The 26993-nt window shown below is 44.4% G+C and overlaps 1 protein-coding gene across 3 annotated transcripts in view; it reads right to left on the bottom strand.

Moving 5' to 3' along the window:
• Positions 1-26993, bottom strand: part of SLC36A4 (solute carrier family 36 member 4) — an 820425-nt gene that overhangs the window by 399366 nt on the left and 394066 nt on the right. For all 3 annotated transcript variants that reach the window (XR_011194611.1, XM_069202450.1, XM_069202452.1), the window contains one exon: positions 23723-23892. Coding sequence is in view for 2 of the 3 variants with exons in the window: in XM_069202450.1 (XP_069058551.1) it covers positions 23723-23892 (170 nt within the window). In the remaining variant the exon portion in view is untranslated. The remainder of the gene's footprint in view (positions 1-23722; positions 23893-26993) is intronic.

The raw sequence follows: 26993 nt of genomic DNA, 5'->3' as shown, positions 1-26993 counted from the left end.
CTCACCGCCAGGTGTTACAGCTCCTGCCTGGGGGAGGTGTTAGCATCTCCACCCAGTGCAGGCTTTGTTACTGGCCTCAGAGTGACAAAGGCACTCTCCCCATGGGGCCAGCAACATGTCTCTAGTGTGGCAGGCTGCTGGAACCAGTCAGCCTACACAGATAGTCGGTTAAGTTTCAGGGGGCACCTCTAAGGTGCCCTCTGTGGTGTATTTTACAATAAAATGTACACTGGCATCAGTGTGCATTTATTGTGCTGAGAAGTTTGATACCAAACTTCCCAGTTTTCAGTGTAGCCATTATGGTGCTGTGGAGTTCGTGTAAAACAGACTCCCAGACCATATACTCTTATGGCTACCCTGCACTTACAATGTCTAAGGTTTTGCTTAGACACTGTAGGGGCACAGTGCTCATGCACTGGTACCCTCACCTATGGTATAGTGCACCCTGCCTTAGGGCTGTAAGGCCTGCTAGAGGGGTGTCTTACCTATACTGCATAGGCAGTGAGAGGCTGGCATGGCACCCTGAGGGGAGTGCCATGTCGACTTACTCATTTTGTTCTCACTAGTACACACAAGCTGGTAAGCAGTGTGTCTGTGCTGAGTGAGGGGTCTCTTAGGGTGGCATAATACATGCTGCAGCCCTTAGAGACCTTCCCTGGCATCAGGGCCCTTGGTACCAGAGGTACCAGTTACAAGGGACTTATCTGGATGCCAGGGTGTGCCAATTGTGGAATCAAAAGTACAGGTTAGGGAAAGAACACTGGTGCTGGGGCCTGGTTAGCAGGCCTCAGCACACTTTCAATTCAAAACATAGCATCAGCAAAGGCAAAAAGTCAGGGGGTAAACATGCCAAGGAGGCATTTCCTTACACAACCCCCCCCCCAAACGAAAGAGGATGAGACTAACCTTTCCAAAGAGAGTCTTCATTTTCTAAGTGGAAGAACCTGGAAATGCCATCTGCATTGGCATGGGCAGTCCCAGGTCTGTGTTCCACTACAAAGTCCATTCCCTGTAGGGAGATGGACCACCTCGACAGTTTTGGATTTTCACCTTTCATTTGCATCAGCCATCTGAGAGGTCTGTGGTCAGTCTGAACTAGGAAGTGAGTACCAAAGAGGTATGGTCTCAGCTTCTTCAGGGACCAAACCACAGCAAAGGCCTCCCTCTCAATGGCACTCCAACGTTGCTCCCTGGGGAGTAACCTCCTGCTAATGAAAGCAACAGGCTGGTCAAGGCCATCATCATTTGTTTGGGACAAAACTGCCCCTATCCCATGTTCAGAGGCATCTGTTTGCACAATGAACTGCTTGGAGTAATCTGGAGCTTTTAGAACTGGTGCTGTGCACATCGCTTGTTTCAGGGTGTCAAAGGCCTGTTGGCATTCTACAGTCCAGTTTACTTTCTTGGGCATTTTCTTGGAGGTGAGTTCTGTGAGGGCTGTCACAATGGATCCATATCCCTTCACAAACCTCCTGTAGTACCCAGTCAAGCCAAGGAATGCCCTGACTTGAGTCTGGGTTTTTGGAGCTGCCCAGTCCAGAATAGTCTGGATCTTAGGCTGAGTGGCTGAACATGGCCTCCACCTACAAGGTGTCCCAAGTAAACCACAGTTCCCTGCCCTATCTGGCATTTGGATGCCTTGATAGAGAGGCCTGCAGATTGCAGAGCCTTCAAAACCTTCTTCAGGTGGACCAGGTGATCCTGCCAGGTGGAGCTGAAGACAGCAATATCATCAAGATAAGCTGCACTAAAGGATTCCAACCCAGCAAGGACTTGATTCACCAACCTTTGGAAGGTGGCAGGGGCATTCTTTAAACCAAAGGGCATAACAGTGAACTGATAATGCCCATCAGGTGTGGAGAATGCTGTCTTTTCGTTTGCTCCAGGGGCCATTTTGATTTGCCAGTACCCGGCTGTTAAGTCAAAGGTACTTAAGAATTTGGCAGCCCCTAATTTGTCTATTAGCTCATCAGCTCTAGGAATGGGATGAGCATCTGTCTTGGTGACAGAGTTGAGACCTCTGTAGTCCACACAAAACCTCATCTCTCTCTTTCCTTCTTTGGTGTGAGGTTTGGGGACTAAGACCACTGGGCTAGCCCAGGGGCTGTCAGAGTACTCAATTACTCCCAATTCCAGCATCTTGTGGACTTCCACCTTGATGCTTTCCTTAACTTGGTCAGACTGTCTAAATATTTTGTTTTTGACAGGCATGCTGTCTCCTGTGTCCACATCATGGGTACACAGGTGTGTCTGACCAGGGGTTAGGGAAAAGAGTTCAGCAAACTGCTGCAGGACCTTCCTGCAGTCAGACTGCTGTTGGCTAGAGAGGGTGTCTGAGTAGATCACTCCATCTACTGAGCCATCTTTAGGGTCTGATGAGAGGAGATCAGGGAGAGGTTCACTCTCAGCTTCCTGGTCCTCATCTGTTACCATCAACAGATTTACATCAGCCCTGTCATGGAAGAGCTTAAGGCGGTTCACATGGATCACCCTCTTGGGGCTCCTGCTTGTGCCCAGGTCTACCAGGTAGGTGACCTGACTCTTCCTTTCTAGTACTGGGTAAGGGCCACTCCATTTGTCCTGGAGTGCCCTGGGAGCCACAGGCTCCAGAACCCAGACTTTCTGCCCTGGTTGCAATTCAACCAGTGCAGCCTTTTGGTCATACCACAACTTCTGGAGTTGTTGGCTGGCCTCAAGGTTTTTACTTGCCTTTTCCATGTACTCTGCCATCCTTGAGCGAAGGCCCAGTACATAGTCCACTATGTCTTGTTTAGGCTCATGAAGAGGTCTCTCCCAGCCTTCTTTAACAAGAGCAAGTGGTCCCCTTACAGGGTGGCCAAACAGAAGTTCAAAGGGTGAGAATCCTACTCCCTTCTGAGGCACCTCTCTGTAAGCGAAAAGCAGACATGGCAGGAGGACATCCCATCTCCTTTTGAGTTTTTCTGGGAGCCCCATGATCATGCCCTTTAATGTCTTGTTGAATCTCTCAACAAGGCCATTAGTTTGTGGATGATATGGTGTAGTGAATTTATAAGTCACTCCACACTCATTCCACATGTGTTTTAGGTAAGCTGACATGAAGTTGGTACCTCTGTCAGAAACCACCTCCTTAGGGAAACCCACTCTGGTAAAGATACCAATGAGGGCCTTGGCTACTGCAGGGGCAGTAGTCGACCTAAGGGGAATAGCTTCAGGATACCTAGTAGCATGATCCACTACTACTAGGATGTACATATTTCCTGAGGCTGTGGGAGGTTCTAGTGGACCAACTATGTCCACACCCACTCTTTCAAAGGGGACCCCCACCACTGGAAGTGGAATGAGGGGGGCCTTTGGATGCCCACCTGTCTTACCACTGGCTTGACAGGTGGGGCAGGAGAGGCAAAACTCCTTAACCTTCTGGGACATATTGGGCCAGTAGAAGTGGTTGACTAACCTCTCCCACGTCTTGGTTTGTCCCAAATGCCCAGCAAGGGGAATATCATGGGCTAAGGTCAGAATAAACTCTCTGAAACCCTGAGGCACTACCACTCTCCTAGTGGCACCAGGTTTGGGATCTCTTGCCTCAGTGTACAGGAGTCCATCTTCCCAATAGACCCTATGTGTTCCATTTTTCTTGCCTTTGGACTCTTCAGCAGCTTGCTGCCTAAGGCCTTCAAGAGAGGGACAGGTTTCTTGTCCCTTACACAACTCTTCCCTTGAGGGTCCCCCTGGGCCCAAGAGCTCAACCTGATAAGGTTCCAGCTCCATAGGCTCAGTTCCCTCAGAGGGCAGAACTTCTTCCTGAGAAGAGAGGTTCTCTTTTTGGTGTTGTGTTGCAGCTGGTTTCCCAGCTGACTTTCCTTGCCTCTTGGTAGGCTGGGCCATTTTTCCAGACTCCAGCTCTACTTTTTCACCCTGTGCCTTGCACTGTGCCCTAGTCTTGACACACACCAGTTCAGGGATACCCAGCATGGCTGCATGGGTTTTCAGTTCTACCTCAGCCCATGCTGAGGACTCCAGGTCATTTCCAAGCAAACAGTCTACTGGGATATTTGAGGAGACCACCACCTGTTTCAGGCCATTGACCCCTCCCCACTCTAAAGTTACCATAGCCATGGGATGTACTTTAGTCTGATTGTCAGCGTTGGTGACTGGATAAGTTTGTCCAGTCAGGTATTGGCCAGGGGAAACCAGTTTCTCTGTCACCATAGTGACACTGGCACCTGTATCCCTCAGGCCCTCTACACTTGTCCCATTAATTAAGAGCTGCTGCCTGTATTTTTGCATGTTAGGGGGCCAGGCAGCCAGTGTGGCAAAATCCACCCCACCCTCAGAGACTAATGTAGCTTCAGTGTGACACCTGATTTGCTCTGGGCACACTGTTGATCCCACTTGGAGACTGGCCATTCCAGTTTTAGCTGGATGGGAGTTAGAAGTGGTATCTTTCTTGGGACAGGCCTTGTCTCCAGTTTGGTGTCCAGACGGACTACAGTTTCGACACAAGGCCTTTTTGGGATCAAAGTTTTTACCCTTGTACCCAGGATTGTTTTGTGAAGAGGCTCTGGGCCCACCCTCCTGTGCAGGTTTTTGGGGGCCTGTAGAAGACTTTACTATTTTTATTTTTGGCTGTCTCACCACCTTTCCCCTGGGGAGGTTTTGTGACCCCTTTCTTTTGGTCACCCCCTGTGGAAGTTTTGGACACCCTAGTCTTGACCCAATGGTCCGCCTTCTTTCCCAATTCTTGGGGAGAAATTGGTCCTAGGTCCACCAGATGCTGATGCAGTTTATCATTGAAACAATTACTTAATAGGTGTTCTTTCACAAATAAATTGTACAGCCCATCATAATCATTTACACCATTTCCTTGAATCCAACCACCTAGTGTTTTTACTGAGTAGTCTACAAAGTCAACCCAGGTCTGGCTCGAGGATTTTTGAGCCCCCCTGAATCTAATCCTATACTCCTCAGTGGAGAATCCAAAGCCCTCAATCAGGGTACCCTTCATGAGGTCATAAGATTCTGCATCTTTTTTAGAGAGTGTGAGGAGTCTATCTCTACACTTTCCTGTGAACATTTCCCAAAGGAGAGCACCCCAGTGAGATTTGTTCACTTTTCTGGTTTCACAAGCCCTCTCAAAAGCTGTGAACCATTTGGTGATGTCATCACCATCGTCATATTTAGTTACAATCCCTTTGGGGATTTTCAACATGTCAGGAGAATCTCTGACCCTAGTTATGTTGCTGCCACCATTGATGGGTCCTAGGCCCATCTCTTGTCTTTCCCTTTCTATGGCTAGGATCTGTCTTTCCAAAGCCAATCTTTTGGCCATCCTGGCTAACTGGATGTCCTCTTCACTGGAGTTATCCTCAGTGATTTCAGAGTTGCTGGTCCCTCCTGTGAGGGAACCAGCATTTCTAACTATTATTTGTGGAGTCAGGGCTTGAGAAGCCCTGTTCTCCCTAGATAGGACTGGTGGGGGGGAATCACCCTCCAAGTCATTATCATCATCCTCTGAGTTGCCATCCTCAGAGGGGTTGGCCTTTTCAAACTCTGCCAACAGCTCCTGGAGCTGTAGTTTGGAAGGTCTGGGGCCCATTACTATTTTCTTTATTTTACAGAGTGACCTTAGCTCCCTCATCTGAAGATGGAGGTAAGGTGTGGTGTCGAGTTCCACCACATTCATCTCTGCACTAGACATTATGCCTCTAAAAGTTGGAATACTTTTTAAGAAACTAAAACTAGTTCTAGAATCTAAATCAAACTTTTACCAAACTTTTAAACTCTAAAAGAAAATGCTAACAGGGACTAACACAAGGCCCTAGCAGGACTTTTAAGAATTTAGAAAACTTTTCAAATTGCAAAAATCTATTTCTAATGACAATTTTGGAATTTGTCGTGTGATCAGGTATTGGCTGAGTAGTCCAGCAAATGCAAAGTCTTGTATCCCACCGCTGCCACCAATGTAGGAAGTTGGCTCTGTATGTGCTATTTCAAAGTAAGGAATAGCATGCACAGAGTCCAAGGGTTCCCCTTAGAGGTAAAATAGTGGTAAAAAGAGATAATACTAATGCTCTATTTTGTGGTAGTGTGGTCGAGCAGTAGGCTTATCCAAGGAGTAGTGTTAAGCATTTGTTGTACATTCACATAGACAATAAATGAGGTACACACACTCAGAGACAAATCCAGCCAATAGGTTTTGTATAGAAAAATATCTTTTCTTAGTTTATTTTAAGAACCACAGGTTCAAATTTAACATGTAATATCTTGTTTGAAAGGTATTGCAGGTAAGTACATTAGGAACTTTGAATCATTTCAATTGCATGTATACTTTTCAAGTTATTCACAAATAGCTATTTTAAAAGTGGACACAGTGCAATTTTCACAGTTCCTGGGGGAGGTAAGTTTTTGTTAGTTTTACCAGGTAAGTAAGACACTTACAGGGTTCAGTTCTTGGTCCAAGGTAGCCCACCGTTGGGGGTTCAGAGCAACCCCAAAATTACCACACCAGCAGCTCAGGGCCGGTCAGGTGCAGAGTTCAAAGTGGTGCCCAAAACGCATAGGCTTCAATGGAGAGAGGGGGGTGCCCCGGTTCCAGTCTGCCAGCAGGTAAGTACCCGCGTCTTCGGAGGGCAGACCAGGGGGGTTTTGTAGGGCACCGGGGGGGACACAAGCCCACACAGAAATTTCACCCTCAGCGGCGCGGGGGCGGCTGGGTGCAGTGTTAGAACAAGCGTTGGGTTCGCAATGGAAGTCAATGAGAGATCAAGGGATCTCTTCAGCGCTGCAGGCAGGCAAGGGGGGGCTTCCTCGGGGAAACCTCCACTTGGGCAAGGGAGAGGGACTCCTGGGGGTCACTTCTGCAGTGAAAGTCCGGTCCTTCAGGTCCTGGGGGCTGCGGGTGCAGGGTCTTTTCCAGGCGTCGGGACTTAGGTTTCAGAGAGTCGCGGTCAGGGGAAGCCTCGGGATTCCCTCTGCAGGCGGCGCTGTGGGGGCTCAGGGGGGACAGGTTTTGGTACTCACAGTCGTAGAGTAGTCCGGGGGTCCTCCCTGAGGTGTTGGTTCTCCACCATCCGAGTCGGGGTCGCCGGGTGCAGTGTTGCAAGTCTCACGCTTCTTGCGGGGAGATTGCAGGGTTCTTTAAAGCTGCTCCTTTGGATAAAGTTGCAGTCTTTTTGGAGCAGGTCCGCTGTCTTCGGGAGTTTCTTGTCGTCGTTGAAGCAGGGCAGTCCTCAGAGGATTCAGAGGTCGCTGGTCCCTTTGGAAGGCGTCGCTGGAGCAGAGTTCTTTGGAAGGCAGGAGACAGGCCGGTGAGTTTCTGGAGCCAAGGCAGTAGTTGTCTTCTGGTCTTCCTCTGCAGGGGTTTTCAGCTAGGCAGTCCTTCTTCTTGTTGTTGCAGGAATCTAGTTTCTAGGTTCAGGGAGAGCCCTTAAATACTAAATTTAAGGGCGTGTTTAGGTCTGGGGGGTTAGTAGCCAATGGCTACTAGCCCTGAGGGTGAGTACACCCTCTTTGTGCCTCCTCCCAAGGGGAGGGGGTCACATCCCTAATCCTATTGGGGGAATCCTCCATCTGCAAGATGGAGGATTTCTAAAAGTTAGAGTCACCTCAGCTCAGGACACCTTAGGGGCTGTCCTGACTGGCCAGTGACTCCTCCTTGTTATTCTCATTATTTTCTCCGGCCTTGCCGCCAAAAGTGGGGGCCGGGGCCGGAGGGGGCGGGCAACTCCACTAGCTGGAGTGTCCTGCGGGGCTGTGACAAAGGGGTGAGCCTTTGAGGCTCACCGCCAGGTGTTACAGCTCCTGCCTGGGGGAGGTGTTAGCATCTCCACCCAGTGCAGGCTTTGTTACTGGCCTCAGAGAGACAAAGGCACTCTCCCCATGGGGCCAGCAACATGTCTCTAGTGTGGCCGGGGCCGGAGGGGGCGGGCAACTCCACTAGCTGGAGTGTCCTGCGGGGCTGTGACAAAGGGGTGAGCCTTTGAGGCTCACCGCCAGGTGTTACAGCTCCTGCCTGGGGGAGGTGTTAGCATCTCCACCCAGTGCAGGCTTTGTTACTGGCCTCAGAGTGACAAAGGCACTCTCCCCATGGGGCCAGCAACATGTCTCTAGTGTGGCAGGCTGCTGGAACCAGTCAGCCTACACAGATAGTCGGTTAAGTTTCAGGGGGCACCTCTAAGGTGCCCTCTGTGGTGTATTTTACAATAAAATGTACACTGGCATCAGTGTGCATTTATTGTGCTGAGAAGTTTGATACCAAACTTCCCAGTTTTCAGTGTAGCCATTATGGTGCTGTGGAGTTCGTGTAAAACAGACTCCCAGACCATATACTCTTATGGCTACCCTGCACTTACAATGTCTAAGGTTTTGCTTAGACACTGTAGGGGCACAGTGCTCATGCACTGGTACCCTCACCTATGGTATAGTGCACCCTGCCTTAGGGCTGTAAGGCCTGCTAGAGGGGTGTCTTACCTATACAGCATAGGCAGTGAGAGGCTGGCATGGCACCCTGAGGGGAGTGCCATGTCGACTTACTCATTTTGTTCTCACTAGCACACACAAGCTGGTAAGCAGTGTGTCTGTGCTGAGTGAGGGGTCTCTTAGGGTGGCATAATACATGCTGCAGCCCTTAGAGACCTTCCCTGGCATCAGGGCCCTTGGTACCAGAGGTACCAGTTACAAGGGACTTATCTGGATGCCAGGGTGTGCCAATTGTGGAATCAAAAGTACAGGTTAGGGAAAGAACACTGGTGCTGGGGCCTGGTTAGCAGGCCTCAGCACACTTTCAATTCAAAACATAGCATCAGCAAAGGCAAAAAGTCAGGGGGTAACCATGCCAAGGAGGCATTTGCTTACACTTACCTAAAAGACAAATATGCAATTGATGCTTACTAATAAGTTGCCATGTGTGAAAAAGTGGTTTATTAGATGGGGTTGTCGTAGACTCCCGTTGCAGTAGCAAGACTGCTGGATTTTGGGCAGCACACCAGCTAGTATTGGGAATGAGTCTGAACCCACACTGTGTGATAGCTGTCGGCCTAAACCTTCCAGCTAGCTAGCAGAACCTCATTAATACCAAAGGTAAGAGTGATTTGTGGCAGTCTATCATATGACACTCAGACTCCTCAGAGAAGTCGTAGTGAAACAGAATGTACCCCTTTCTCTCAGTGATACAAGTCTCATGCATGCAAAGACAAACAGAAGGAGGATCTTGGTTCAATATGTCTTTTATTAAGCAACTCTGCCCTTCGCAAAAGGGCATGAATTTCGACTAAGAGGATAATGAAACACAGGGTTATTACAGTAGTGACCAGGAAAGTAAAACACAAGAAGAGTCCCACCATATTCTCACAATAGCATGTCTAACATCCCTACCTACACTGCTAAGTTTCTACATCAGAGTAAGTAGCAGTGGTAGCCCTAATCTGCTCTTCTGGTCCCGGAAGGTAGCCCAACCCCCATATCTGCATTCAGAGGTCAAGAAGAAGAGGTATGCTTGTCTGCTCTGAGTTCTCCCACGTAGACGAAGAGGAACCAAAGGTTTCAACAGAAATTGTTACAATGTGCAGCATGGGATGGCAAACTGGCTGGAATGTCCCCTCTAACCCGGTGTGGGCAGTATGATGTTTTATTATAACATATCTGTCATTCTGTGAACTGCTCTGACATGACAACACATATTTTTCTGTGTAGGCCAGACAATGTACTCTTTGGACCTGCAATACCCGGTAAATATTGTGTGCAGCCTTGGGTTGAGCACAGTATGAAAAATGTAATACAAAGAAATGAGTAACAAATTTGGCATGAAAGCGCAACTGATAAAAGAATGAAAAACATCTCCTCTGAATGAATATTTGCTAGAATAATAAAATTAATAAAAGTGAACTGTAACTAGGTGAGAGGACATAGGCCTCAGGCCCAGGGCTAAATAATGTGCCCATATAAATGTTAAAATAACCTAAGACAGAGAGGACTGGTGTCCATTACAAGTCATTAAGTCACTATCTTGTTAGTTCCAGTCAAAGGGTTCAGTAACTTAAACCTGAGCTCAACCCCTCGTACCTACAGAACAGAACAGACAGGCTTACCTTAACAAAAATGTGTACAGCATTTAGAAGTACCTGAACAGTTAAAAAGTCGAAAACACAACACAATAAAAATCCCACTCCAATTGATAAAAAAAGAAAAAAAGAATAAGCAAAATTACACTAAAACAGTAAAAGTTCAATAAGGGAAACAGGAGATATAAATGCAAAAATGATAGTGAAAATAGTGCCAAAAACTGCAAACCACCAATAGTAGTCAATGGTTGTGATAGCCAGTGACCTAACCACGATTTGAGGCTGACCACGATGGAGACCGTGGTTGGATACACCATGTAGATTGGTTCTGCTCAAGCCTGGAAGTAGACAAGTTCAGAAATATTTCCAAGTACCAATACAAAAAGAGACTTTGTTGTTTTTCTGAAGAAAGACTTTTTTCCTGAATAAAAACTGTTCTCCATGCGGAACAAAGCTGTATCTGTAGCTGCCGCTGTGAAATCAAAGGTCAAATATGTTAAGCTGTTTTGTCCTGCTGGAGCTCTGAAGATTTTGAGGTTTTGTTTGCAAATGTTTCTAAGTTCTAACAACGAAAGGGACTTTTTGTTTTCCGTAGGTGTGGAGATTTCCACATGGGAAAAATCTGAAATTCAATCTGGCGCTGTGGACCTGCTGGTCAGATACTATCATGGCAGGTTGCCTTAAAGTTCTGGAGCTGAAGTTTTTCTAACATTTCTAAACTTCTTTTTAGGCCCAGACAGCTACATAATTACTCTTCTATGCCCCTACGACCTCTCAGGAAGTACTTACAAGACTTTCAGGGCATCAGTTGGTGGCCTCTAACAAAGTCCAGTCCAAGTTCCAATTGCCACTTGTCAGCTGGAAATTTACAGGAAAGGAATGCTACAGTGTGTTGTGTGCCTGTAGCTACACAGGCGGCCAGTCATCTGACCCTTGGTGTACACTTCCTTGTGCTGGGTACCAGGCGGGGGGGAGGGGGACAAGATCCAGTCCTTCAAGGCTGCCCTCAGGTCAGGCAGCAGGTCCACTCCTCCTCTGTTCTTCCGCAGGCTGGGTGAGGGACCTACTTTGAAGGGTTCACTAGCCTGTAGGTGTGGGACTCCCCTAGACACTCCTACTTTCTCTTACAAATGGAGTAAATGTTCCCAAGCTCACCTACTTTTTCAGTAGTCTCTGTTTGCTTTACTGAAAACAGGTACAGAAAGCAATGTGGCAGGTTACATCTAAGATGGCCAAAGTGTTCAGCAACACTAAACTTTGGCTCTGAAGGGTGGGGTAAGTTGAGGAGTTTCAGCCCTAGACAAAGGATACACAAGAATTGCCCTGGCATCCTGTTTGCTCCCTTTGAAGATCGCAGAAGTTTTTCATATGCCTCAGACAGACCTGTTATGCAGGATCTGACACTGTGGTGTTTGCAGGAGGGACACATTCCCCAATGTGCTGCTAAGTTACAGGAGTCATTCCTTCCCATTCAGGTTGGCCTGTCAATCACAGTGACCTATTGTGTAGCTCCAGGGGGAAATTTCACACCTCATTCACACCTTATTCCGACCAAGTACGGGCTGTGAGAAGCTAACAGCTAATGCAAATTAGCCTTCACCAACTTCAGGTGGGGAAAAGGTAACCTTTTAAAACTTAATTTATAAAAAATCTGACTTCACAATTGAATTGGATTTTAATTAACTATTAAAAATTGCGACTTAATGATTTTTCGAGCTGGTCTTAATCCTGAGATAGCAGGCTTAATATTTTAATCTGTATTATGAGTTTCTACGTGGGACAGCTAGGTCTGCCACTATGACAATAGTTTTGGGGTTATTATCACTGTAGGCACATCTAAACATTCATTTCTACATGTCCCACTTTAAAATACCATCTACCCTACCTTGTGAAAAATATGAAAATCAGGGATTAGCAAATGTATCCATATTTTAGGGGTCAGTGCACAAACACAGCATAGCGAGTCTAAAAATCACCAATAAAATTAATCAAAAAGGTGGTAACCATGCAAAAATTGGAATTTCCTCACACCACGTTTAAAAGACAGAGACCGCATACTGAAAGGTATTATCACACTTTGTTAATAGACTTTAACTGCTCCAGGGTCCAACAATGGCAGGTATCCAGCCACAAATATGTGGTAACTATGCATAAAGATGAATTTTGCTACACTTGGAATAATCGCAGATATGGTTCTGTTACTGCAACTATTGTGTGACACTAAAACAGAGGGCTTGGTCTTTTCTGCAGGTTCATACCCAAATTTCTGCCTTCACCCTCCTATTTTCTGAACCCGTTTTTGTTAGCTGTTAGGACTCTGCACACTTCACCACTTCTATACAGTGCTAAAGTGCTTGTTCTCTCTCCTTGAAACACAGCAGAAATGGCTTATACCCAATTGGCACTTTTAATTTACTTGTAAGTTCCTAGTAAAGTGGTACTAGAGGTGCCCAGGTCCTGTAAATTTACTACTACTAGTGGGCTGCAGCACTGATTATGCCACCCACTTACGTAGCCCTTTAAACATGTGTCAGGCCTGCCATTGCAGCCAGTATGTGCAGTTTCAAAACTGCCATTTCGACCTGGCAAAAGAAACCTTTTGCAGGCCTGTGGTGTGTCCTCAGTGGAACTGAATAGACGTTTTGTGTCTCTTTGTGACCGTGCTGTGGCACATTCGAGCCAAAGTCTTGTCCCTTGCACTGCCCAGCAATGCGTAACTTCGGTCAACCTGACCATTCACACTACAGATCGACAGCTCATAGGTAGCGCCATTGCAAAGCTCTGGCCTGAACACCCACCAGCGACAACAGGATCTTTTCCCTACAGCGATGGCAATCCACAATCCCGGCCTGTTCTTCGGGCTATGACAATGACTGTCCAGACACTTCCCTGCTCCTTGCAACCCCCTCCACCACGAGCGCTGGATTAAGAAGGTAATTTTTCAGATGGATTAAACAGGTCCCAGTATCAGAACTGTGCTCTATCACAGTCAGTCTGAACTTGTGACTTTCTCCCTTTCTCGCACGACTAGATAACCATGAGTGGGGCTTTAAGCTTTTTGCCACTATTTTTACTTACATTTTTAAAATTCAATATCTCCAGTTCTAGTGATTGGATTTTTGCCATTTTGGTTTTGATTTATTTATTAATTTTGCCCTATTTTCCTAAACTGGTGTGGGATTTTTATTGTGTTGTGTTTTCACTTTATTACTGTTTGAAGTGCTCTGTGCCAAGCTACAAGAGGGTTCAGCAAGGGTTAATTTGGGGTTTGCTTGTGCCTCACCCTAACAAGGATTGTGGTAGCTGCTTGAGAAGGGTTTCACCCCATCCCCAAACCCTAACCAGTAATCCAATTTCTCATTTTGTTTGCTAATAGTCATTTCAAATTATAGTTCAATCTCAGTGACAGAGTTCCTGAGGAAATGTTCCTAATGGCTAGAGATGTAAACTTTTGAACCGGAAAACCTGGTTCGAAGCTGGGCATCAGCTCAACATCCTATGATTCTGGGAAAATCACTTAACATCCCAGTCATATAAAAAATAAAAATAAAATTAATCTGACCTTGTGGAATGTAAACTGGTAATCATGTAATAAGCTTCAATGCCCACAGGCGGAGTTCACGCTACATATAAAAACCGTAAAAACCAAAACTTGCACAAGGTGGCTTCAGTGTTGAGTGATTTTAACAATGTTTCTACAGTTGACTATCTGCCATGTAAGCTAAAAGAGTCCCATGCAGATTTTAACATTTTAGAGTCTCAATGAAACCTGTTGGACAATGGTTCTTCTAGCAGATTCTTTTATGGGCATGATTAAGAAGAGGTGTAGACTTTTAGTAAGGGCTGATCCCCTGCAATCACTTTGGGATACTTAGTTCTAGTTGCAAGTTAGTTTTTATTTGAGATATATGCAACTTCAGAGATATCAGTAATGTTTGCGTGTGTGCTCACAATCTACAATGTGTGAACAGTGACCACACATGAAAACATTAGGACAATACTCTCAGGATGAACTCAAAGCCTCTTGAAATATAAAGGAACACATTTTGTAGAAAACCTAAAACTGAGAACACTAGAGAATAGAAAACAGCATAAGAAACAAGTATGTAGGAAAAGCACTAGGAGTGATAGAAGTAGATGAGGGGAGAGAGGAATCGATGCTACAGTATATGCAGGAGTGGGAGTATTAGTAAGAGAGAAATACAACGGTAAAGACAGTGGTTAAAGTATCGGGGTACAGGAAGATGTATGGGGTTTTAGGGTATAATAAAGGGAGATGTATTGTAGTCTAGGCAGAGTAAAGGGATTAGATACAGGCAGAGGTAAAGGTGAGAGGATTTCGTCAGGCAGTGGCAGCCGTCCTAGAGAACAGGCAGTCGTAGAGTCACTGTGGCATTAGGATATCACTAAAAGCAGATCTACTAGGGTATATGTAACAGTGTAAGATTATAGTTAAGGGTGAATATTATATGGTAGGGAGAGGACAAAAGTAAAATGGTATAGAGAGGAGTTGACATACTAAGGTAAACACAGGATACTGGGGAGTACGCAAGGTATATGCTGTAGGTAGGGACTGTCACTGTAGAAGAAAGTGGTGGGTGGAGGTGCTAGGGTATAGGTAGAGTTAAGACAATCATTCAAGCAATGCAAAAAGGGCTGCACTGACTTGGTTACATGAAGAGGGATAAAGAGCATCAGGGAAGAGAGATGATGGGTGTGGTCCTATTCCTAACTAATGCCCACTACAAACAAGACAGAGTCTAGACATGAAAGGGAAAGAAGAGGGGTGTAGGTTACTTCCCACACCCATAAAAGAAAACAATGGGTCAGTGTGATCTTGGAAACACAGGAGTGCAGGATTGTTTCTGCATAAAAGCTATTCACCAGAATCGATCAGACATCTTGTTATTGACATTCATTGGGAATGATTGGAGCAAACTTGATCAGGCAAAAGGATTCCCTGCAACAGTCTTCTTTCACTTTGGTGTTCTCCAGAATCAGGTTCAACCAGGGGATCAGGATGTTATCAAGGGAAAAGAAAAACAATACTGGGAAAGCAGCATAGGAATCCTGAATATAAGAAGAGAACTTAAGAGACTTGCTCTGACCGAACCTACAGTCTGTTTCATCTGATCAACTTTTTGAAAAAAAAAACCACTTAAATAATATTACTGTTATTTTAGTTTTCTGGTCCCATTTAGAAGGAGAAGATTTGGGTTTCTTTAGTCCCTTATCTGAATTTGTCAAAATGTCACAGCAAAAACACAATCTAACAAGCAATGGCAAAGACAATATTTCTTGCTTTAACGTAACAACACATGCAAAGTCAGATATAGACATTATGTTTCAATATGAGACACACATTAAACCCAGACCTGTCAGTGGATAGTAGTGATGGTGGTAGTAGTGATGTCTGTGGCAGCAGTATTGGTGGTGCAGAGTTGATTGTGCTGGTATTGGTAATGGTGGTGGGAGTTGATGGTGGAACTAGTATTGTGGCGGTGGTACTGGTACAAATGGTATTGCTGCCATGGTGCTGGTGGTGGTATTGATGGTGATTTCAGCACTTGTGGTGGTACTGGTGACAGTGGTGTGTGCTGGTATTTATGGAAGTATTCCTGATTGTGGTATTGGTACTGGTCACTGTGGTATTATTGGTGGTCCTGGTGGTGTGGTATTGGTGATGATACTGGTGGCAGTGGTGTTAATGGCATTGAAACTCATTGTGTTAGTGCTATTGGTGGCGGTATATATAGTGGTGGTGGTATTGGTGTAGGTTGTAATTGGGTTGTGATATTGCTGATGGTACTTGTTAGAAAGGGAGTCTGTTTGGCAGAGGTATACACCCTTATCCAAGTAGGAACCACAATCCTAGTCAGGGTAAGTCACACACACTCCAAATTATCCTGTTCCCACCCTCTGGTAGCTTGGCACTGAGCAGTCAGGCTTAACTTAGAAGGCAATGTGTAAAGTATTTGTGAAAAAATCATGCAATAACACAGTGAGAACACTACAAAAAAACCACAACACAGGTTTAGAAAAATATGAGATATGTATCTGATTAAATTAAGGTAAAAAATGATCAAGATTTGATAATCACAAGTCGAAATATCACTTTTATAATAATAATGAGTCTTAAGTACTTAAAAGCAACAATTGTCTCTTCCAAGCACAAAGTACCTGTTTTGCGTCAAAATGATATGCATGAAGACCGCAGAGGAAGAGATGTGTGGAAAATGAAGGGTATGCGTCAGATTTTCGGGCGCACACAGATGATGTGTCCATTCGTTTCCACTCTGCAAGGACTTTGCATCGAATTTCGGCTCGCCGGCTTGAATCCTCTTCACGATGCGGGGTCTTTTGACGCCCAGGGACGATGCGTGGAAATCCTGGGCGTGCAAGACAAAGTCACAGCTGCTGCATCGATACGGTGGGCGATGCAGTGGAGTTTCTGTCGCACGGCTGGCGCTGAGTCGATTCTTCTTGCAGGAAGTTGGGCTGCGTCATTTCGGTGGGCTGTGCATCTAAGTTCTGGTCGCAACGCTGTCTCTGCGTCGATCTACACTCGGGGAGCCGGGCTGTGTCTTTCCGTTTCAGCGACGCAGTGATTTTCTCACCGTTGGGCAGGCTGTGCGTCGATTCTGGCAGGCTGTGCATCAATTTTCTCCGCACAGGGAGTTTCTTTGCAGAGATGAAGTCTTTTTGGCCCTCAGACTTCAAGAACAGGAGGCAAGCTCAAGCCAAGCCTTTGGAGAGCACTTCTCAGGAGAGCCAGAGGCCACTAAGGCAGCAGGGCAACAGCAAGGCAGCAGTACTTTACACCAAAGCAGTCCAGATGAGGTCTTTGGGCAGCCAGGCAGCCTCTCTTCACAGGTTGCAGGTTCTGGTGCAGAGTGTTTGTCCCAAAAAGTGTCTGAGTCGGTAGGGTCAGGCACCCAGTTTAAACCCAAAAGTGGTTTTGAAGTGGAGGAAACTTCAAAGAGTGGTTTTGAGGTGCACAAGGTCCCCTTTCAGTACAACCCTGTCTGCCAGGGTTCCAGTAGGGGGGTTGGCAGTCCATTGTGTGAGGGCAGGCCACTGCCCTTTGAAATTTAAGTGTCAGGCCCTCCAGCCTTCCAGCCCAGGAACACCCATTCAGTATGCAGATGTGTGCAGTTGTGACTGAGCATCCGGTGTTTGTGGTTGTCTGGGTGAGATGCACAAGAGAGCTGTCAACCAGCCCAGCCCAGCCCAGACGTGGACTGGAGACAGGCTGTAAGGCACAGAAGAGAAATGCTCACTTTCTAAAAGTGGCATTTCTAAACTAGTAATATAAAACCCAACCTCCCCAGTCAGCAGGATTTTGTATTACCATTCTGGCCATACTAATTATGACCTGTTTACCCCTTTCTGTTCAGAACCTACCACTCAAAGAGTATATGAGGGCAGTCCTAATGTTAGCCTATGAAAGGGGCAGGCCTCACAGCAGGGGAAACAAATTTAGGAGTTTTAGAATAGCAGAACATATAAAACACGCATGTATATGTCCTGCCATTTACCTACATAGCACCCTGCCCTGTGGGTTATCCAGGGCCTACCTTAAGAATGACTTATGTGTAGAAAAAGGGGAGTTTCAGGCGTGGCAAGTACTTTTAAATGCCACGTCGAAGTGGCAGTGAAGCTTCACTCACAGCCCTTGCAATGGCAGGCCTGAGACATGGTTAAGGTGCTACTTATGTGGGTGGCACAATCAGTGCTGAAGGTCCACTAGTAGCATTTAATTTATAGGCCCTGAGCACATACAGTGCACTTTGCTAGGGACTTACAAATAAATTAAATATGCCAATTGGGTATGAGCCAATGTCACCAGGGAGAGAGCATATGCTAAAACCAGCAAAAACTGTGTCATAAAGTGGAGGGAGGCAGGCAAAAAGTTGAAGGTGACCACCCAAAGGCTGTCATGTCTAACAGTACTGATATTATTGTGCCAAGCATTCATGGTGTTGTTGGTAGCACTGGTATTGACAGTGGTACTGATGAAGTTGTTGGTGAGGTTTTGTTGCTGTGTGGTACTGGAGGTGGTCTATTTGGTGGCGATCTTGGTAGTGGTCTTATAATGATGGTATAATACTGTAATATAGTACAACATTTCTATAGTGTTTACTACCCCTACATGTCGGCTGAAGCGCTTGCTGATATATGTAGCATGTTATGCCATGTAGGTGTGTGGGTGAGTGTGTTGATCCTTTGTAGGAAGTGTTTACATATTGCTAAACTTGGCATCATTGGGATGATCTCTCCTAACTTTTTGCCTCTACTTCCCAGGTTACTTCTGTGTGCTGGACTCTGATTTTGCTGTTTTTGTTTCCTCTGGATATTTTACCACTGCTGACCAGTGCTAAAGTGAAAGTGTTCCCTGTATAAATTGTATGTGTATTTTGGCTTATCCATGATTGGCATATTTGACGTACTAGTAAGCCCTTAGTAAAGTGCACTAGAGGAGCCCAGGGCCCGTAAATCACATGCTACTAGTGGGCCTGCAGCACTGGTTGTGCCACCCACATTAGTAGCCCTGTAAACATGGTTCAGACCTGCCACCGCAGTGTCTATGTGTGCAGTTCTAAACTGCCAATTCAACTTGGCAAGTGTACCCACTTGCCAGGCATAAACCTTCCCTTTTTATACATGTAAGGCACCCCTAAGGTAGGCCCTAGGTAGCCACATGGCCAGGGTGCAGTGTATGTTAAAGGTGGGGCATGTATTTAGTACACCATAGGACAGCCTTGCTGTTTGAACCCAGGACAACCATAGTCACTCCAAGGACTAGTTGAGTGGCCTCCCCTTCTAAGCTATATCGCCAAAAAACTTGAACCCTGCATCTGGACCATGCCTAAAGTGAGTCCTACTCTCCAAGCGGTGCCCGTCTAGTTCTGGACCCTTGGAAGTGGTGATGAAAGTGTCTAAACAACCAAAATCCAAAACTTGGGTTGTCGAAAAAGTTCCACCACAAAGTGGCATGAGAAATGATAGGAGACTGGGACCTACCTGCTCGTCGATCTGCCCAAGGTGCATTGCCAGTCAGCCTGACTTTGTGTTAGTTCTCACCACGTCCTTCTCAGCAATAGCAAATCCTGTTCAGCAGCTCATCGCGTGAGGGTATCGGGTCTTGTGGAGCCCTAATTAGTTACAGCCTGCAGCTTCATCCCACTGGAGATTTTCGACTTTCAAAAAAGTCTGAAAGTAGAAATCTGCACGGTGACTTCGTCCAGCGGCTCCCTAATGACAACGCATCCTCGTCAGACAACATCGGCTGCCTTGCCCCCAAACTTTACCTTCACAGTCATTTTTCTTTGAAATGTCTTTTAAGTCCGAAGGTAAGCCGTTACTGGGCCCATCCATTTCTTGTATCCAAGCCTCCCTCCTCCACGGATGGCCATAACTTTTGGCTTTGTCCAGGTCTTGTAGGACTAGATGTCAGAGGTTGGTGCTCTGATCTTTAAGGTGCTATTCTTCATTAAAAACTAATTCTGGTTCTAATGGTTGGACTTTTGTCATTTAGGTGTCAAATTGTTTATTACATTTTACTCTATTTTGTAAAACTGATGTGGGATTTTAATATTGTTGTGTTTTCACTTTATCACTGTTTGTGTGCTGCATAAATACCTTACACATTGCCTCTAAGTTAAGCCTGATTGCTTTTGTGCCAATTTACCAGAGGGTTAACCACAAATTAATTTAGAGACTTTTTGTGGTTAATTCTGACAGGGATTGTGGTTGTTGCTTAAAAAGGGTTCACACCCACCTAAACCAATCACCCAATTTCCTACAGAAGACAACGCTCAAACAGCCCTGATTATTTTCTATTAATGCTGCTGCTTTCAGGTCCTCAGACAGTAGTAGTGAGGGGAAAGCAAGGCTTTTCTGCAAGGTCATCCCTGATTTTTTGCCTTTTGCTGGACCCTATAATTTTTGCTGCTTTAGAACTCTGTGTACTTTACCCCTGCTAACCAGTAGTAAAGTATCTGTCTTCCCTCTTTAAACATGGTCAAACTGGAATATTCTTAATTGATATGTTTAACATTCATGTAAGTCCCTAGTATATGGTACAAGATGTACCCAGGACCTTAAATTAAATTTCACTAGAGGAATGCAGCAGATACTGTGCTATCCACTAAAATGACAATGCGAACATGGTTTCAGGCTGACTGTAACAGTTAAAAAACTGCAAGTCAACCTGTCGAAATAAACGCTTTTAACAGGTCAAAACATCCCTTTTAAATATCACCCCTATGTATACTTTCTAGGCCACAAGGTAGGATGCATGGTACTTCAAAGTAGGAAATGTAGAAATGTAATGGTAACATTTCCTTACAGTGACTAGTACCCAAAAGCTACTTTTCACAATAGGCCTGGCTGTCCCATGTAGAAATCCAGGGCACAGATTTAAATTAAAATCCTAATACTGTATCTCAGGAAAGGGACTAGCTAGAAAAATAATTAAACAAATATTCTAATAGTAATTAAAATGCAGTTTAAATGGTGAAGTCAAATTTTGAATACATTTTAAGGAAAAAAATACCCTTTAGAAAGTTACCTTTGGACTACCTGAAATTCCTGGAGACTAAGGGCCTAATTAAGAGTTTGGCGGATGGGAAAGCACGTTTGCCAAACTCCTGAAAGGGTGGCTGCGCCTTCGTGGCGACCACCCCACCAGAGATATTAAGAGTTTCCTGCTAGGTCAGCGGGCGGAAACCTCAGTTTGTCGTAATCGAGCTGGCAGCAATGCCGTAGCCCACAGGGTTCAAAGTAGACAGTGAACATTGCGAGGGTGCTGCACAGGGGGTCCCTGCACTGCCCATAACAAGTGTATGAGCAGTGTAGGGCCCCTTCTGTGGCCCCCTGCACCTGTTCTCTGCCAGTCTTTTCATGGCAGTAAAACCGCCATAAAAAGGCTGGAAGAGAACAAGGTCGTAATCTTAGGGCATCGCTGCATGCAGCGCTGCCCTGGCGGATTACGCCACACTGCCGGGATCATGGATCTTGGTGGTGCTGGTGGAACCTTATGTGGTGGTGAGACCACTGCAACAGCAGCGATCTTGACCGCCACCGCGAATGTGGCAGTCTGAAGACCTACACACTCGTAATGAGGCCCTAGATTTGCAATTCCTCTCCCATTTCTTTCAGCCAGTAATGATCATTCGGAGAGGTGTTGAAACTGCTCCCAGAGCATTGAAGGCCTGGGTGAGCGGAGGTTTTGTTGCTCCCTTGAACGGATGGCCAGTGGAGTTGGGCCCTGGAACTGAATTTACTTCAAAGAGGTCCTCCCTGTCACAGGCAAATGTTAGCTGATACCTGGACAGGGCTCTTCCTTTGTTCCACCAGCCAAGCAGACTGTAGACCTCTTTTCAACATTTGAAATTACAGTTTCAAATCTTACAGGAGTGTCAAATCCTGCTTGACAGGTCTGCAGAGGTTCAGATTTAACATCAGGGGCAAACTTGAAAGGGCAGGAAACAGGGCACCAAAATAATTATTGTTTATCCAATGTCTAAATTAACTTGAGCTCAATCCCCTGGTAACTATGGCACAAAGCAGATAGGCTTATCATAGTGCAATGTGTAAAGTATTTATGCAGTTCTAAGACAGTAATAAAAATGAGGTGCAAAACAATAAAAATCCCAAACTGAATTAGCACAACAAGGTTGCTGGAATACCCTGCTTTGTTCTACTAGACATCTGCCTTTGGGTTTTATGTGGCTACAGAGGCTGTCCCGAGCTGACTTTTGGAGTTGGATGTGGCAGGATACTAGGATTACCACAGTACACTCCCCACACCCCCCAAAAAAACTCTGACCCACGCTAAGTGTGGGTGAAGACTTTTGACATCTTGAAAAATGCCCACAGTAGGTAGTGTTAGCCTCAGGAACTTTTAACAATTGGTTATGGTGTGCCTGGGAGTCATTCCCACTCGCTAATTTGTTCCAGGCATAAAAGTGTCATCTCCAGTTAGCGACTTCAGAACACTCCTGGACCTGTGAAACATCAGAAGAGGACTGAACCTGATGAGTGAGACCTGATAAGTGGTTAGAATACTGAACAAGTTGTACCCAAGACAAAAGTCATAAGGCTTGCCTCCTATTAAAGTTACAGGGGCACAACAAGCTACAAGAGGTCTTTTCCTGCAACTGCCCTGCTGACCAGTGGAACCTGGACCTGGACTGTGCGCTGCTGACTGGCCTCTGCCTGACAACCTTTGAGTCTCTAAGTGCTTTCCCTGAAGTCCTAGGGCAGAGGTTGCCAACTTTTTGACTCCTGTGGACCCCCCACTTTATCATTACTGAAACCCGGGGACCACCACTAAATCATTATTGGGAACCAGGGAAACCACATTAAGTCATTACTGAAAGCTGGGGACCTAATCTATTAATATTATTTAATTTTTTAAGCAGTCGCGGACCCCCTGATAAGGCTTTGCGGACCCACTGGGGTCCCCGAACCACAGGTTGGGAACCACTGTCCTAGGGGACTTTGAAAGTATGCTATTGCTGTGGATAGGAACTTAAAGGGCTAAAGTTATAAGGTAAAATATTTGACCAGGATGGACACGGTTGCTGTATCTAACTTACGCTCCATTGCCGTTAGGATCAAATTGCACCTAGGTTCAAGGCTACCGCGACCATTGATACTTTATGCTTCTTGATGCTATTCCTACTTAAAACTTTAAAAAAATCATATCCCCAGTTCTTTTCAGTGGATTTTTTGTCATTTTGGTGTCATTGGTTTCATTACATTTTACTCTATTTTGCTAAATCAGTTTGGGATTTTTATTGTTTTGCATCTCATCTTTATTACTGTCTAAGAACTGCATAAATACTTTACACATTGCAGTATGTTAAGCCTGTCTGCTTTGTGCCATAGTTACCAGAGGGTTGAGCTCAAGTTAATTTAGTGACTTTGAGGGTTCACCCTTACAACAGTTGTAGTTATTCCTTGAGGTGGCTAGCCCCCCCAACCCATATAATAATCCAATTTTTTTTAAAGCGGCTACACCTGATGTTCATGAACATGGAGCACTCTAGTGAAACTTGAAAATACCATTTTGAAATGTTTCCATGAGATGGAATAGGATTATTAAAGATTGTGTAAATGTTTGCATATACTAGAATGACTAATTTATTTTAATATTTGTACTGCACCAGGGATCCAGCTTCTAGCATACAAGTAATAATCAAGTAAAGCTACAATAAACTAAGGTGGTCATGAACATCTTCCATACCAGAGAGTGGATCAAACTGGACTGTGAGAGAAATAACAATAAGAGGAGTGAAATATATCAGAAAACCTGTGAATAGGAAAGGGAAGCAGGATAGAATAACAAGAGATCATGTATCAAAAACATCAGAATCAGATCAAGGAGAAGAGAGGTAGAGGGGGGGGGGGGTATGGCTGAGGAGATGCAAATGGACTAGGGGCACAGCCATTAGACCCTATAAGCAGAAAATACCAGGATGAAGAGGAACTCGAGGAGGGGGTAGGAGGCAAGGCAAATTAGCCCCGAAGCAGAAACAGAGCTTGTTTGTGGAGTAGGAACAAGTTTAGTCTTTGCCTTAAGCTGGAGAGGTTGCTCAATACGTTTGATGAAGATTAAGAAAATGTACAACCAAACACATGTACAAACATGTAGACTTTGCTTGAAAACCTACCATACATCCTGTGGTAAATTCAGAGTAATGCTGCCTTTGATGTCTTCTCCAAAGCGCAAATAGCCTAGAGTAGCAAGCGATATATACAAAGATGTAACTATTCCCATGCCAATATTCAAGGCTAGAGGGAATTTCTTGCTTTCTTTCATTCTGTTTTCAAGGGGAAGCACCTGGACAAATGCAAAAGTAGTGAAAGATTTTAAACATGCATTCTCAGGAAAACCATTTTAAAGAGTCTTTAAAGATCAATTACGTTGTTGGGAAATTGTGGTAACGGAGACTGATCAAATCTGTTGTGCTTAGAACAAAGTAAACCTTTCCCCTTTTTTCCCCACAATACAGGAAAATATTTATATTTATAGGGCTATCTACAAAGGTAAACTACACAAGTAAGTCAATCCCTGTAGATTTACACTTTTACTCTTGAGTAACTTTACTACTTTTGGCTATTTATCATTTATTAGTGTAAACGTACTCAAAAGTGTAGCCTTAAATGTCCTCAGCCCCTGAACAAAGAGGATGGATACCAATTTATGAGCAGAAAGTTACTTTATGTAACTTTTCACACGCAGGTGGAGTACACTGCCATCAGGGCTGGATCTCCATCTGGTAAAGTATAGGGTACAGTTAAAAATGTATTAAGCTTTAAAAAATTATTTTAAATTAAATACTAATGCTACTTAATTTAACATAATTTTTAAAATGTAGGACAAAAAATAAAAACATGTTCAAGCATTAATAATTTAATTTTTATAAAAAATATTTATGGTAAATATATTAAATGAAATAAAAATAGATTTTGCTTAAGATTTATTTTCAAACATCCACCTGAAGTTTAAACGTTATACTTATTTATTCTGGAGCAAAAAGTATTAAAAGCTATGTACAGAATTTTTTTTAATTAAAATTGCATTACTTTTTTTTTACATTAAAAGATTTATCAACATATTTTCTAAAACAAATACCAAATAATTATGTTTATATATTTTTGAACATTAAATTGAATTTATTTATATGTTTAAGTCATTAATTTAACAATATTTCCTATGGGTTTTTATTTTAATTCCCTGCCCTCCATTATTTTCTATGAGAGAGTTACGCAGTACCAGTGGTTGGCCATGACGGTACTAGACCTCCTCCAGCCTTAAGGTGGAGGACATCTACCTGTGTTTTGGGTCCTTTTTGGATGTAGTAACTACAGAATTGCAATTTCTGAATAGTATTGGGCTTCCTCTTGAATGGATGGGTGCTAGTCGTTCCTTTACCCCTCACTAAACCTCTCCTTACTCCTCCCTAAACCTCTCTCTTTTTTCGTAAGTATTCCCCATTTCTCAGCCACTCCCCTCGTCTTTCCCATGTTTACTACTAACATGTATACCTGCACAAAAACAGCAGGAGAGGCGGAGACGTAGACCTCAAGATGAATGTTTGTGAGTAGCATTTCCTAGTATGTTAATAGTACTATTTCAGTACTACTAACATATCACACAATTTAGTGTGTGAATTGCCTGTTTAGAGTGCAGTTGTTGTGAAGATCAAATGACTGTCAGCTAAAATGATTCAAGAGAAACAAGTTGTGTGCCCAAAAGAAGCATATTATAAATAAAAATAAAAAGTTGATTAAACCAATTTGAATAAACATTACATACAATAGCATACCAAAATACAATATAACTGAAAAAAGCATAGGTAAAGCCAAAAGGACTATCCTTTTATTACTTATAGCAAATAACGTCTCTAACGAACATGCCAAGGTCATCCTTTCTCTTACCCACACACACACACACACAGTGGTGTCATACACACAATGCACTTAACACATGGACATAAGAACGTTGTTGTGGTTGTAGTACTTGATGGTGGGGTAAAGAGTGTAGTGGCAGTGGTGATGACGGTACAAGTGTTATTAGTGGTGATAATATGTGTAGTAGTGTATGGTGGTGATAACGCTAGTCAATCAATCAATTCAATATCTTTATTCAGTCAATCACTCAACCATAAAAGCACAGAAATGCATACAACAATAATCAAAAGTTAATCAATAATCCATTTATAACTATGTATAGAACAATAAATAAGATCTTAAATTACAGCCACCAATCATTCACATCACATAAAATATTGACAGCTGTGCCGTAGGCTGATTTAAAATTCATCTTAATTGCCTGTAGCTATCTTCAATTATGTAGCTGTGGGAAACAGTTTAATACAGCAGGGCAATTTATAGGAAAAACAAAAACATAGCACAAAAGAATAAACCTTTCTAATATAATATAAAGGTAAAGTGCGTATGTGCAATACTAAAAACGTGAAAAGTACCTAACAATATAAAAGAGGCTTCCGGGGGGAATATAATACATCACTACTCGTATAAAACTAGATTGCATAAACATAAAAGGGGATATGCAACCAAGGTGCCTAATTATTGGTGCCTAATTTAAATATGCATCTAACTTAGTGAATCATAGCACTCAGCCTATCCATCCATCTTCAAAATCTACAAAAAAAAACATTAAGTGCAACAAAGATTGCTCCCTTCAGCCGTCACATGGACACGGCAGCGTAGACTCTCCAAGCAATCTACCTTCACCCTCAAAGCACAGTAGCCTCCAACCCGTGCCTGCTCTAAAACGAAACAAGAGGGACCTCTCCGAATTCGTAATGGATAAAGACATATATAATGCTGGCCCGCGAGTTTCGAAAGATCTACAATAATATAAAACTGACACTTTACCGAATTCCATTTTGAGTTTATTCTCAGTGCAATATTTGAGATAACTGTGCTTCACAATCAACCTATTGCTCCTGCTAATGGTTGTTGGAGACATAATAAAATTCTCTAAACCCCATATACTGAAAATTCTAAATACATAGGGCGTCATTCTGACCTCGGCGGTAAAAGGCCCTTACCGCCGGTCAGAAGACCGCCATAACACCGCCGCAGCCGCGGTTAACCGCCACGGTCATTCTGACCCACAACGGCCAAACCTCCAAAAATCCGTCCTCCACTGCAGCCCGCCACATCAGCGGACAGCGTGAAACTGGAGATGACCAAACCTCCACCGTCACGCCAACAGAAATACGCCCATGCCATTACGACCCACGAATCCACACGGCGGTCATTCAAACGCGGTATTCCATTGGCGCTACACACCGCCGCGGTCAGAATACACACACAGCACCAAAACACAGCCACATTGGCCAATTTGAAATACACACACCTGATACACATACACACACCACTCCCACACAATCAACCAACTATAAAACA

Source organism: Pleurodeles waltl, chromosome 8, assembly GCF_031143425.1.
Source record: "Pleurodeles waltl isolate 20211129_DDA chromosome 8, aPleWal1.hap1.20221129, whole genome shotgun sequence".
NCBI lineage: Eukaryota > Metazoa > Chordata > Amphibia > Caudata > Salamandridae > Pleurodeles > Pleurodeles waltl.
Note: the sequence above shows the minus strand (reverse complement) of the source record. Positions and strands in the feature narration are given on the sequence as shown.